Source organism: Rhipicephalus microplus, chromosome 3, assembly GCF_043290135.1.
Source record: "Rhipicephalus microplus isolate Deutch F79 chromosome 3, USDA_Rmic, whole genome shotgun sequence".
In the NCBI taxonomy this organism is placed as follows: Eukaryota; Metazoa; Arthropoda; class Arachnida; order Ixodida; family Ixodidae; genus Rhipicephalus; species Rhipicephalus microplus.
In genome coordinates, this window is record NC_134702.1 from 155,480,395 (window position 1) to 155,495,757 (window position 15,363).

At 45.1% G+C, this 15,363-nt stretch overlaps 1 protein-coding gene across 1 annotated transcript in view; it reads left to right on the forward strand.

Annotated features, from left to right (window-relative positions):
- The window catches only part of LOC142803019 (monocarboxylate transporter 9-like), a 60,090-nt gene extending 48,365 nt beyond the window's left edge, over positions 1–11,725 (forward strand). The window contains exons 5-6 of the mRNA XM_075888118.1: positions 10,441–10,641; positions 11,651–11,725. Coding sequence (XP_075744233.1) covers positions 10,441–10,641; positions 11,651–11,725 — 276 coding nt within the window. The remainder of the gene's footprint in view (positions 1–10,440; positions 10,642–11,650) is intronic.
- The last annotated feature ends 3,638 nt before the right edge of the window (positions 11,726–15,363 follow it).

A 15,363-nucleotide genomic window follows, 5' to 3' on the forward strand; every position in this document is an offset into this window, starting at 1 on the left:
CTCTGTGGGGGCAGCCATTGCGCCGATAACTCTGACTGTTCCGCTCGTTCCCGGGAGGTTCAAATCCTAGAAGTTATTGACCGCCACCGCTGTTCTCGAAGGGAAGCCATTGACATAGTTAGAGATAGGGCTTTTGGATACTCTGGTATTATAGCGCGCTGAACTTCCAGTATGTACTCAAACCTATCGCAGGCTATTGAAACTGCTGTAGAAAAGGCAGTGAGTAAGGCAATGGATAAACTCATATCTGATCTTTCCGACTGTTTGGTTCAAATTCTTTCAAGCCAGATTGGACAAACAGTACAGAATAGTACAGAACCTGCAGTATTAGACATTACCAGCGATGCCACACAGCTACGCAATGTAGTGTTGGACGAACTTTCTGCATCTGCAGGAAAGGCTAAGCAGTCAGGAACACAGGTGCACTTGGACCGACATTCGCCTCAGCCGAGCACAAGTACTGCTGCAGATATGGAACTCAATATACGAACTAATAAACGTACCAGATCACCTATCTTCACTGACCTCAAGTCCAAATCTAAACGGAATGAATCAGCTATTTCGCGTGAAGATGCTAACAAGGGCGCGACATGCGCCGCTGCGGTGCGCTCAACACCATAGGTCAGTTGAGGGTACTAGAGTGGAACTGCCGTTCTATATTCTCAGTCTCAACCGACTTACATTACTTTTGCAATAATTATAATCTTAATATCATATTCTCCAAGAAACTTGGCTCACACCAGATAAAAATTTCCATCTTGCAGGTTTTCGTTCTTTTCGATTAGATCGCCCATCACGTGGTGTTGGTTTAATGATCCTTGTATCAAGTAAATTATGCCATAGGGCGAAAATTTCTTTTAGAATGTTAGACTTGGATTGTGAAATATTAGCATTTGACTTGTGTCTCCCCGGATACCACCCCTTTTCAATTGTACATTGTTACTTCACCTCCGGTGTGCAAAGTACGCGTTATCTTGACAGCGTTTCGATAGCCTGTAGAAAGGAAATTGTACTCACAGGAGACTTTAATTCACGTCATTTGTCTTGGGGTATAAGGACAGATTCTTGTGGTAAGCGACTGTGGGAATGGACTACTGATCACAACTTCTCCTGTCTGAATAAAGGTCATGTAACATTTGTCCGAGGTCAAACTAGCTCACTATTGGATTTAACGTTTTGCTCCAATGCAGTCAAGGTTTTTGTCATGGGCTGTTCGGGATTCGGCAACAGCGACCATCTTCCTGTAGTTTTTGACATTACTTGTCCAACAATAACTTTAGATCAGCCAAAACGCACATACATCAACTATAGCAAATTTCAAACCTGCCTCCATTCTGGCATTTCCAAGCTTGGAAATGCCAGTACTAAGGAGATTGCATCTACGATTGGTTCAATGCCGGAGGGATGTAGAAAAAATTCCGAATTTTCTATTCCATCCAATAAACGATCCTCCTCTCGTTGGTGGAATGATTACTGTACGCGCAATTATAAAAGACGAAAAGCCGCTTGGAAAAAACTTCTTCTTAATCAGAGCCCAACAAACTGGAAGGACTATCAATTCCTTGCTGGCGTATTTAAGCGTACAATGAACCGCGCGAAAGAAGAATACGACAGTAGATATTTTGATTATCTTTCCAAATATAAAATTAAGCGTGCTTTGATCGCTTATTTTCGGACAAGAGAAGTACTGCCAGCACCTTTAACGTTGCAGTCATGTGTCTTGACGCCGGAAGAAATGAACATCTCTCTAGAAGACATTGCGCAAGGTTTAGAACGCCGCTTCACTGCTAATTTTTTTGCTATTCAGTCTGTTCTTTAAACTTGCATGAATTTCCAGAAGTTTCTTTAGCTGAAGTGAGTCAGACAGTATTATGCTTACCGAGGACGGCTCCCGGACCAGATGGGATTACGAACTCTATGTTGAAATGTTTACTGCAGGAGTCACCTAATCTTTTGCTAGAACTAGTGAATTATTCGTTAGAGAACGCATGGATACCTCCAGAATGGAAACTTGCCAAAGTTGTATTGTTGCTAAAAAATGAAAATAATGCATACACGTTGGATTACATAAGGCCGATCGCACTGACATCAAACTTAGTGAAATTGGTTGAGAGAATCATCATTATACGAATTAATGAACTTAATACCATGAGGTCAATTCTAAGCCCCTGTCGAAACGGGTTCAGGGCTGGTTGTTCAATTTGAGATGCCCACGTTGATTTAGAGAGTCGGCTTCAATTAGCTCGGCTACATAAAAAATATGCCGCTTTAGTTACCTTAGACATCGCTAAAGCATATGATACCGTGGAGCACTGTATTTTGATAGATCGATTAGAATACCTTGATTTTCCATCATACATAGTAGCGTGGGCTCACAATTTTCTTGCAGACAGGAAATTTTATTGTTTTAAATATGGGTTTTCATCATCTACTCATACCCTAATGAGGGGAGTACCGCAAGGCTCGGTGCTTTCGCCGGTGCTATTTAATTTACGAATGAGCACCATTCCACGTAAACAGCATATAACAAATTATGTTTATGCAGACGATATCGCATTTTTTGCAATGGCAGATAACATTCACGCCTTATATGAACGGCTGCAGACTTACCTTAATATATTTGAGAGCTGGCTCGTTGGCAACAGCTTTTTACTTCATTCGAGTAAATGTGCCCTCCTTGTTTTCCCGCTGCAATACCCTGTGAACATCTCTCTGTCTTACCATCATGAGGATATACCATAGGTGGAATCTGTTAAATACCTTGGAGTAATTTTGCACACATCGCTTAACTGGTGACCTCATATCGATTATATCGCCGGAAAAGGTGTGCGGGCCATTGGCATATTACGTAGGCGAAGCAACTACCGCACAGGTATGGAACGAGACACATTGGTAATGATATATCGCATGTACGTTCGTCCCATTTTGGAATTTATTTGTTTACTTTTCTCTGGAGTTCCAGCTTACAAGTTGCGGCCTCTAATTCTTCTGGAAAGAGAAGCTCTGCGCTTATGCCTTGACCTTCCCAAAACAGTTGCCAACAATGTGTTGTATCTCGAATCGAGGGTCCCCCCGCTTTCTTGTAGGATTTGCCTTCTGACTGTTCAGACATTCTTAAGAATTTATGAATCACCATTACGACGTCCAGAAACAGCCTTTGTTTCCACCCCGGAATCATTTTTTTGCTGCTAGATGGCCGCGATTTCACACGCCACAAATTATATTTATGCAAAATTTACTGGAGCCTCTAAACGTACGTAAATGCGACATCATGCCGAGTCGTGATAATTTAGCCCCAGTGGAAAATCAATTCGACGACATTTTTCTTAATAATGCCAAATTACTTCCCCATAATATTGTGGATAGTTTACTACAAGATCACCTGTGCCGTATTACAATGAACGTTATTATTGCTACAGACGCATCGCGATGCGACGAAAAGTCAGGGGTTGGTATTTTCAGCCCGATTTTAAATATGATTTATTCCCTTCGACTACGCGATTTCATACCTGTTTTTGTGGCTGAGTTTCTGGCAGTGGTGCTCGCTTTACGCAAGTTAGATACAGCAATTACAGCAGCTGTTATAATAACAGATTCCCTATCTCTCTGTGCGGCACTTTCTGTTGGTGCTGATAATCACGTAACAAAGGCGTTCCATGCATTAGTACCTGCGCATTTGAGAAAAGTACGATTACTTTGGGTGCCTGGACACAAAGGTTCGTTTCTAAATGAAATAGCCGATTCCTTAGCTAAGTCGTCAATCAACGAATCAATTCTACCGCTCTGTCCATCATCCGCTTATGTGACTGCTGCTCGATTCCGCAGACGTACGCTTATGCAAGTCTTTAAAGGTTCAGCACTAACAAACTCTACAGAATATCGCCATTTATTATATCCCTGGCGAAGAGACTTTGCTGCACTCGAAAACAAGAAGTAGCTCTCACAAGGCTGCGTTCATCATCATCATCATCATCAGCCTGTCTACGTCCACTCGTCCACTGCAGGACAAAGGCCTCTCCCATGTTCCGCCAGTTAACCCGGTCCTGTGCTTGCTGTTGCCAATTTATACCCGCAAACTTCTTAATCTCATCTGCCCACCTAACCTTCTGTCTCCCCCTAACCCGCTTGCCTTCTCTGGGAATCCAGTTGGTGACCCTTAATGACCAGCGGTTATCCTGTCTACGTGCTACATGCCCGGCCCATGTCCATTTCCTCTTCTTTATTGCAGCTATGATATCCTTAACTCCCGTTTGTCCCCTAATCCACTCTGCTCTCTTCTTGTCTTTTAAGGTTACACCTACCATTTTTCTTTCCATTGCTCGCTGCGTCGTCCTCAATTTAAGTTGAACCCTCTTTGTGAGTCTCCAGGTTTCTGCTCCGTAGCTAAGTACCGGCAAGATACAGCTGTTATATACCTTCCTCTTGAGGGACAGTGGCAATCTACTTGTCATAATTTGAGAGTGCCTGCCGAATGTGCTCCACCCCATTCTTATTCTTCTAGTTACTTCAATCTCGTGGTTAGGCTCTGCGGTTATTACCTGCCCTAAGTAGACATAGTCTTTTACAACTTCAAGTGCACTATTACCTATAGCAAAGCGCTGCTCCTTTCCGAGGTTGTTGTACATTACTTTCGTTTTCTGCAGATTAATTTTAAGACCCACCTTTCTGCTCTCCTTGTCTAACTCCGTAATCATGAGTTGCAATTTGTCCCCCGAGTTACTCAGCAATGCAATGTCATCGGCGAAGCGCAAGTTACTAAGGTATTCTCCATTGACTCTTATCCCTAACTGTTCCCATTCTAGGCTTCTGAAAACGCCCTGTAAACACGCAGTGAATAGCATTGGGGAGATTGCGTCCCCCTGCCTTACACCCTTCTTTATTGGTATTCTGTTGCTTCCTTTATGAAGCACTATGGTAGCAGTTGATCTCCCGTAGATTTCTTCCAGAATGTTTATATATATTTCATCTACGCCCTGATTCCACAGTGTCTGCATGACGGCTGATATTTCTACTGAATCAAATGCCTTCTCGTAATCTATGAAGGCTATGTATAGTGGTTGGTTATACTCTGAGCATTTCTCTTTTACCTGATTGATAGTATGAATGTGGTCAATTGTTGAGTATCCTGTTCTAAATCCTGCTTGTTCCTTTGGTTGATTGAATTCTAATGTTTTCTTTACTCTGTTAGCAATTACCTTTGTAAATAGCTTGTATACTACAGAGAGCAAGCTGATCGGCCTGTAATTCTTCAAGTCCTTGTCATCTCCTTTCTTATGTATTAAGATGATGTTAGCGTTCTTCCAAGACTCTGGTACTTTTTCCGTCAGGAGACACCTCGTAAATAGAGTGGCTAGTTTTTCTAACACAATCTGTCCTCCATCTTTCAGCAGATCTGATGTTACCCGATCCTCACCAGCAGCTTTGATTCTGTGCATGCTCTCCAAAGCTTTTCTGACTTCTTCTATCATTACCGGTGGGGTGTCGTCTAGGTTACTGCTAGTTCTTATAGTATCAAGGTCGTGGTTGTCTCGGCTACTGTACAGATTTCTGTAAAATTACTCCACTATTTTAACTATCCTATTCATATTGGTAGTTATTTTGCCTTCTTTGTCCCTTAGTGCATACATCCGCCTTTTGCCTATCCCAAGTTTTCTCTTCACTGCTTTGACGCTTCCTCCGTTTTTCAGAACGTGCTCAATTCTCTCCATGTTATACCTTCTTACATCGCATACTTTACGTCTATTAATCAACTTTGAAAGCTCTGCCAGTTCTATTTTGTCTGTTGTACTTGACACTTTCATGATTTGACGCTTCTTAATTAGGTTCTTCGTTTCCTGGGAAAGCTTGCCAGTGTGCTGTCTAGCTACCCTGCCTCCAACTTCCACTGCACACTCCGTGATGATACTCGTCAGATTATCATTCATTGTATCTACGCTAAGGTTGGTTTCCTCGCTAAGAGCAGAGTACCTGTTCTGCAGTGACACTCTGAATTCCTGTACTTTCCCCCTCAGTGCTAGCTCATTGATTGGCTTCTTGCGTATCAGTTTCTGTCGTTCCTTCTTCAAGTCTAGGCGGATTCGAGCCCGTACCATTCTATGGTCACTGCATCTTACCTTGCCAACCACTTCCACATCCTGCACGACTCCTGGGTGTGCAGTCATTATAAAGTCTATTTCGTTCTTATTTACGCCATTAGGGCTCCTCCATGTCCACTTGCGGTTTTCTCGTTTTCGGTAGAAGGTATTCAAAATACGCAGATTATTGCGTTCTGCGAATTCTATTAGTAGCTCTCCTCTAGCGTTTCTAGTGCCGATGCCATAATCTCCTACTGCCTGGTCTCCAGCCTGCTTCTTCCCTACCTTTGCATTAAAGTCGCCCATTACTATAGTATACTGTGTTTTCACCTTACTCATTGCCGATTCCACGTCTTCATAGAAGCTTTCAACGGAAGCGTCATCATGGCTGGATGTAGGCGCGTAAGCCTGTACTACCTTCATTTTGTATCTTTTATTCAGTTTAATTACAATGCCTACAACCCTTTCATTATTGCTATAGTAATCCTCTATGTTGCCAGCTATGTTTCTGTGAATTAGGAACCCTACTCCCAGTTCTCTTCTGTCTGTCAAGCCCCGATAGCAAATGACGTGCCCATTCTGTAGCACAGTATAGGCCTCATCTGTCCTCCTAACCTCACTCAGCCATATTATATCCCTTTTAATGCCTTCTAGCTCCTCGAATAATACAGCTAGACTTCCCTCACCAGATAACGTTCTAACGTTAAACGTTGCTAAGTTCAAGTTCCAATGGTGGCCTGTCCGTATCCAGAGATTCCTAGCACCCTCTGCTGCTTTGCAGATCTGACCGCCACCGTGGTCAGTTGCTCCGCAGCTGGTGGGGACTGAGGGCCGTGAGTTAATTGACGAATGCCTACGGGAGGGGGTGGCCAGATACTGCACCAGGGTGGCCAATCCTTCTCTGGTGAGATCATCGGTGCGTACCGGCTTTAAGCCGGTACGATCAGACAGTAGTGGGAATGCTCCATGCATGTCTTCCTTATTGTTGTTCAGCAGCGTTGGCGGCCACCCACGACGGAGCCCAACGAGGGGACGCTACAAGTTTACAAATGCTGAAACCTGCAGACGCCAGCCGTACAACGCCACTATAACCCAATGCGCCTAGACCAAGGTAGGCTATTTGCACAGGGTTAACGCTAGCCGCCAGGAAGTTTGGAAGTAAACGGAAGAGAGTAGAAGACAGGACAGATAAATAGTAAGAGATAAAGACGAAGATGTAGGGAGAGAGAAATAGGAAAAGGCGACTGCCGATTCCCCTGGGTGGGTCAGCTCAGGGGTGCCGTCTACGTGAAGCCGGGGCCAAAGGGGTCTGTTGCCTCTGCCGGGGGGCCTTAACGGTCCAATCACCCAGCGTTGGCTCAACCCCCAGGATCCCCTTTTCCTCGGACACGGCAAAGCCACGCACGGCTAGGCGTGGGAGGGAGTCGAAACTCCCCCGTTAGCTCGGGTTCGTGGTGTCGCTACACACCAAACGCCTACTTGCGCAGGCACCCCTGCGGTCGTGAATGGGCGTGAATTAACTCAAAACTAGCCAGGGCACCAAAGTATACCGCCGCGGCAGCAGGTTCTAAGTAGCCACATTGTTCCTAAGAGTGGTCCGGACCACACTTAGGATTTTTTCTCAGCCATGCTGTTTTTACGCACAATTTCGCTTCGTGAATCCACTTACGAGCACTTTTCGGTAACGTAAGCAAATATAGCAACTGCATCACCATCGCTGACATATTCCCGGGAAGTCACAGCGCGCTTTATTTGCAGCGGCCGATGTGACAACGATGACCTCTTACGACGTTTTTTCGTTTCGTGAATCGACTTACGCAACAAGGCTGCGTTGCCGGGTACCAAATCTAAATTTCTATAAACGCGGGTCTACTCAGGCACCTTCACCACTGTGTGCATTCTGTGATGAACTGGAAGCAATTGACCATTTCTTTTTGACGTGCAGGTGGTTTAACACATTAAGAAAAACCCTATTAGAAATACCTTTACGTGGTATTGGTATGGACTTATCTCTGCCTGTCATTTTGTTTTTTGGAGCTTCCATTTCTGGTTTCTCTAATGCGACAGTATGCGCGGCCGTCCGGGACTATATTGATGAAACTAATAGGTTGACTAATTAACCAGTTTCATTATCCTAACAGGTCCACATAATTATATAGGTATAAAATCAGATATTTGCTCTATTCTAAGAATGAATTCGTTTATGTAAATATTTGTATGCATTACAGTAAGCACCACACTTTCCTAGGCTATCGGTAACCTTTCTGTTAAACCTTCATCATTCCAAATCTGAACAGTAAATTTTGAAACCACTCGATTTTTGGTCAATCCCCCACAGTGGGTAGGCGCCACTAAAATAGGAGAACAAGAACAACAACAACAACTAGCCGCGCGTGCTTCTTGTCCCATGAAATGTTAGCTTTCTGCGAACTAATGCGGGCCCAGAGGTTCGACAGCTTGTTGTGTGTCGAGATCACCATTGAGAACAGGTTAAATTCCAAGGTGGCGATCTTCTATGCAGAGGGACCAAGTAAACTACTGTGGTGGTACGATAAGTGCTTAGAAGTTAACAGTGTTTCTGTGTAAAAGTAAAGTACGTTTTTGCTAAAGTAAGCCATCCAATAAAAAAGGCCTTTGCTGATGAATGTTTACTTGTTTGGAACCAAACGGCCCTTACTTTTTAAATAACCCTCGTAAAGTTGTTATGCTATGCATTGACGAATACTTAAATGAGTCCTAATTTTTGAGGCCAATGGGGCATAGTTATCTAGCCTGGGGTACTGATGAAACGATGGACGACAACAGAAGCTGGATTCACATTTTCATTTTTGACTACCTCCTAACTGTGTGCCTTACTCCTAACATTGGTGTCATACAAAACAAGCTCTTTCTGGATGCATAGCACACAAGAATATCAATAAAATAGCTGTTAGTATGCGATATTATCACGTACATGTACACCCGCCCATTTTTTTTCAACCTGAATGCCTGAGCACCAACCACCGAGCTAATTAGCGCCAGTTTCTGGCGTCCTTGTGTCTAGTTCTCGAAAAAGCGTGGCCGAAGGCGGCTGCACTGAAGTGTTCATCACACATATGCACGTATTCTCTTTTTTTTGCCACCGTGCTTCATTATAAGGTGCTTATAATTGGGTGGTTTAGTCTCTCTCGCTCATGATAAAAGTGTTGTGGCTGTAAAAACACTGCCCAACCCTAATTATACCTATCGAGTGCACTCAATTATTGTTGTGTTCAAAATCAAGGTACCTTTAAAACCTCCACGTCATCTTTAATGTATGTTATAAAAAAACAACTATTTCAATAAAAATCTGTATTCAAACTCGCCTAATTGAAAGCTACTGTTAATTCAAAATGATGTACTGACCTGAGCACATCCTTGTGTATTTCTATGAAAGAAATCCATCTGTAATTTGAACGCATTTATATATACACCAAATAAAACCAACTTGGAGCCCCTTGTTTGTGACACTGCTTGCAGAAGTCTGTCTACAGTGATCACAATAATTTGAAAAATGAAATCAAACTAAATTTACTAGAGGTGTCAAACAACGGAACATCATCCTTTCTCAGCAGATGAAATTTCGGAAGCTGAAATGAAACCTTTCGACATGCTACAAAAGAAGTCACAATGTAAGAAACGCAAGTAAATGCAAATTACTCATTACTTGTCATTTTGCCTACAGTAACTCTGCCATGTAAATAAGCATGTTATGAAGCATAAGTATTGACATATATTTCAACATTAAGGTTTACTGCTCGCACACATGTCGGTGCTGTTTTTAGCGTCATAATGAATGACCAATTCTGTCACCTCCATGAACTTATTTACGAATTGATCTGCTACAAGTTCGTAGTAGCTTTTACTTCGCAATAATGAGTCCAGATGTGGCTTCGTTTTTTCCCCATGCAATTTCGTACAATGTACGCTCAACCTAGTGGCTACCCATTAATTTGAACAATTTCAGAGTAGCCTTTGAGTACGAATTAAAGATCTTTTACTTTGTGTGTTGTTTGTATGGTGGTTACGTCCATATACAAAACAAATTGCTTACACTAATTCAACAGCGATTGACACTTTTTGTGTACAGTGTGTGTTAACATCTGCCATTAGTATATTGCGACAGTTCACTGAACAGAGCTAAGAAGAGAGCAGAATACTTCATAGGCAATCTCATCCACATCATATATGCGTTTGTGGTCTGCCCCCTTTCGTACTGGCGGCCATGCATAACTGGCATGTTGCAGAGAGGAATAAGCTCAATTCCCTCATAAGAAAGGTCTTTAAGCTCGCCCTCTGCTTGCCTGTATTCACTCGCACTGACAAATTGCTCAAACTTTTTGTTCAGGATACACTCGAAGAGGTTATCGAGGCGCAACAGCCCTCACAGCTGCTCAGGCTTTTGGGAAGCAAATCGGGCCGGAAGATACTTGACGATCTGGGCCTCAGTTGCATTGACCAGTACCCCGATTCCATGCGGATTCCCAAAGACATTAGGTCTAAACTGAACATCGCACCCATTCCACGCAACATGCACCCTGCGCACAAGGTCGGTCGAGGTAGGGCCAGGGGTAGAGCTCTGCTGCAGCACGTCTGTAGCAACCCCACTGATGCAAGCTATGCCGATGCTGCGCCAAATGCCCTACAAGAGGCATTTGCTGTTTCTATCATCGACTCAAATTCCAGGTTCACTTGCTCCACCATGGTACGCACATCGAAGCCCGTGATAGCCGAACAGGTTTCAATCGCGCTTGCTATGATAGATAGCCGCAGAGAGTCAATATACAGCGACTCAAAGGCGGCTATCAAGGCCTACGACACCGAGATGGTAGCCCCTCAGGCACTTTGCGTTCTCCAAAGTGTCAATAGTATCACGACCCATCCTCTCACTTGGTTTCCCGCTCACCTGGGATTGATTGAGGACTCTTCCTCTAACCCTAACGAGGGCGCACACGAGGCCACGTGAGGGCTCACTGACCACGCCGCCTCCACAGTCACTCTGCCTCGCGCAGAACTCTTATTTACGTTCAATGAAATAACAAAACACATCTATCTGTAAATACGGGTATTGCTCCTGCCACAACCTGCCTTGTGCAGGGTGCAGGCAGTTACCCTTAGATTATTGCAAGCAAGTGTACCCTTACCTTGCGGTTCTTCATGCCATGTACCCTGAACGGTATCCAAGTGCGGATAGCCCTGTCTGTGAACTATTAGCAACATTAAACTATGTGTTGTGGCAATAGGAAGCCATTGGCTCAGCCTTCAGCGAGGACAGGTGGGCAGTGCTCTTACGGAGCCCCGAACTTAACGATCAAATCCTGGCCGTCCAGAGTGGCCACGAACGGGCCGCCAAGCTCGGCTTGACAGCACCTACGTGGATTAGCCGGGTGGCGCGGGCTTCCCCTGCGTCTTCTCAAGACCAAAATAAAGTTTTTGATCAATCACTCGATCATAAGCTTTACCATTTCCTCAGCCTGTTTTATAGAACACTGCCCCAAACGTCCTTATACGCACGCTTTCAATCTTCTGCTCCCATCATCAAACGTTATGTATTCCAGAGTATTTACCTGGACAACCCGGAGGATGACGTGCAGGTGACCTATGCACGGCATGGCTCTCCTAATGAAGGGTGATGATGATGATGGCCTAAAATAATGGCTCACACTTACTACGAAGACAGGTGACATCACATATTATTAAAATCTAATGACTTCTAAAATGATTAGAAAAACAAATTTCACTAATTCAGAGATTGTCAATTGAAACCTCCTTCATTACATTAAAAACTTGCTACAGCATAACCGATATCCCGGTGACAATGACCTTATGAGGAGGCTCCCAGGGAGAGAATACTGGATACTAGGAATGATAAACTCCAAAACAGTTCGATTGAAAGCCGCTTTAGAAATGTTTTATCCTTAGTCAGTGAAGTGACTACACGATAATAAACAATGCTTGATTGTTTCATCCCTGCTACAGAATGAACAAGAGGGGAAGGCACCAGACCAGCTCTAAGCATAAAGTTATTTAGTTTTGGAACTATAAAGCGTAATTTCTTAAACATAACTTCTTCTTTGCGTGTTGCTCAGAACGTTCTACGCCAAGTAAACAAGAGGTGACAATATTCGTTTAGGTGAGTGAATAATATTTTGGCAGAGTCTTGTATTATGGCACCTATTCCAAATCTGTCCCATATTATGAGTGATGTTGCGGCAATAATCGAAAGTACCGGACCACTGAGCACGGCTTTCGCTAGTGTCCGCCATTTCATTCAGTTTTATCTCATTGTGTCTCAGAACCCAGATCATTCTGATTAATGTTAAACGAGCTGGGACTAGAAAATTAAACTTGCGTGATAAATACGAATCACTATTGGAGGCGAGCGCCGAACACAAAGATAACGAATTGGTAACTATTGCCACACTTGAGGCTGGTGAAAATTCTGACGAAAATACTGACAAGAAATCGGGAAGTCTTGGTGACGAGGACCAGTGGAAACCCTCAGAGAAAATGCCAATGCCAGATTTCTCTTCTGACGGTGAAGCATGTGTACCTGTCATATATATTATATTATTACGAAGTAAAGAAAGATGAAGGAAAGAATCAGCTGACAGGCTCAAAAGTGTGCCAATCAGCCATTGTGATTATCGCCGGAGGTTGTTCCTCTGTAATTGCGTTTATACAGAAGTCCCTGACCCCGTAATATAATGGTAGAGGTGCTGGGTAACTATCAGGCAACGGAGCTCCGCAGCGGACGCCGCATCGGATTTCCAGCCTTGGCCAATGCTGAGCCCTCCACGTCAACGTCAGCGTCTCCGGCGTCGAGACCATACGTTTTCACGCCACTCAAAGATCCCGGTACATTCTGTGGGACCGATGGCGTCGACGTTGACGATTGGTTGGCCATGTTCGAACGAATGAGTGTGCCGAACAAATGAGATTCCACACTTCAATTGGCTAATGTGCTGTTTTACTTGAGAGGCACGGCGAAGGTGTGGTACGAAAACAACGAAGAAAAACTCACAAACTGGGACCAATATAAAGAAAAGATGCGAGAGGTGTTTGGCAAATCCACCAGTTGTAAGATCGCCGCCAAAAAGAAATTGGCCTGCCGTGCCCAATCTCCAACAGAATCATACATCGCATACATTCAAGACGTGCTGGCCCTCTGCCGAAAGGCTGAAAGTGACATGACAGAAGGTGACAAGGTAGGGCATGTCCTGAAAGGAATTGCCGACGACGCGTTCAATCTCCTGCTGTGCAAGGGCTGTTCCACCGTGGACGCGATCATCAAAGAGTGTCGTCAGTTTGAGCAAGTAAAAAGTAGCCGCATTCTGCAACATTTGCCCGACTTTCAAACACCGCTGCAACATCGACTGGCGAGGACCAGTCCGCAACACAACGACCATCGCCGCCGGAAAAGACCTGACACGCATTGTTCGTCACGAAAGGGCAGCAATCGGCGTTCAATTCGCGCAGTACGGATACCACTCCTGTTACTGTTCCTATTGTTCAAGCCATCGTGCGCTAGGAGCTTGAAAACATCGGTGTGCATTCCGTGTGCCATGTCACCGCCCCCAGAGTCCGCGAATGCCCTTTCGCGATGACCTCCTCCGACCGACGGTTTTCTCTACGTACTCGCAAGGCGACTGAGTGGCGAAGTGCAGATGACCGCCTTATATGTTTCAACTGCCACCGCGTTGGACATATTGCTCGTTACTGCCACAACACATGGTCCTCGGCACCTCATGAAACGACCAATATGACCTGTTTCCGCGGTACCGCCCGCACATTTTCACCAGCCTAAAAGTCCTTTGCCGTTGACCATTCTGGGAACACATGGTACAGCCGCTCGCCTTCACCACGGGGGCACCAGTCTCGTTCACCGCAAATACGTCGCCCATCGTCCGGTTCACCGCAGCCACGGCGCTTCTCGTCCCCCGTGGCTTCCGGCCGCATCGTCCTGGAAAACTGAGAAATGCAGCCCCCGCAGGTGGTGCTGCATTGACGACTTCTGCATCAAATTCTCTCTCCGTTCCTACCAGACGAAGTGTAATAGACGTTGAAGTAGATGGCGTACCTGTACAAGCACTTCTAGACACCGGCGCAAGCAATTCGGTCATGAGTTCAAGCCTACGCACACGTTTAAAAAAAGTTTTGACACCAGCGGCGGCACAAATGCTCCGTGTGGCCGATGGCGGCACGCCGATGGTTCTCGGTTTGTGCACTGCCCGCTTAAGTATAAAGGACCACACTGCTTCTGTCATTTTAGCCGTGATTTACCACTGCCCTTATGACGTTATCCTAGGCCTATACTTCTTGTCGAATTACTTTGCTCTCATCGATTGTGCTACCGGCGTCCTCCAGCTAGAACTGCCTCAGATAGTCGCTCAACACCACACTGCCCCGCCGCACCTGTGCTCTCTTCAGGATGTGCGACTGTCACCTCAGGCAGCCACCTACGTCATTTTGACCACACAGCCACAGGTTCCCGATGGTCAATATGTTCTCCTTCCTCTCGCCGACGTCCACTTGGAGCGCAACATCGCCATTCCCCATACGCTTGTGACTGTCGCTGATAACTGTACCTCGCTCCCACTTCTCGATTTCAGCATTCGCCCTCAAGGGCTTTCTCGTGGCATGTTCTTGGCCAGTCTATTGAATGCTGACGAATTCGAAATAGCCGCTCTCACCACCGAGATTGATTTACTTCAGTGTCCTGTAGCTAACAGCATCTGTTCAATGCCGAGTCGTTTCTCGAAAATGATTGCACCCGACCTCAATCCTGCGTAATCCAACGACATCCATCACCTTCTCGAGTCGTATACGAACAATTTTTTTTTATTTTGACGACAGACCTCTAGGACGAACATCCACCGTTCAGCACCGTATAACCACTGGTGACGCCAGTCCCATTCGCTGACGCCCCTATCGTGTCTCCCACACCGAGCGCAGAGTTATGCAAGCGAAAGTTGACAAAATGCTCAACAAAGGTGTCATAGAACCATCAAGTAGTCCTTGGGCTTCCCCTGTCGTCCTTGTGAAGGAAAAGGACGGTACGTGGCGCTTCTGCGTTGACTATCGCCACCTTAGCAAGATGACGCGAAAGTACGTATACCCGCTACCACGCATCGATGACGCGTTGGACTGCCTTCATGGCGCTACGTACTTCTCGTCTATTGATCTTCGGTCCGGCTATTAGCATATTTCTGTAGATGCGATGGACCGCGAAAAGACGGCCTTCATTACACCGGATGGTTTATACCAGTTT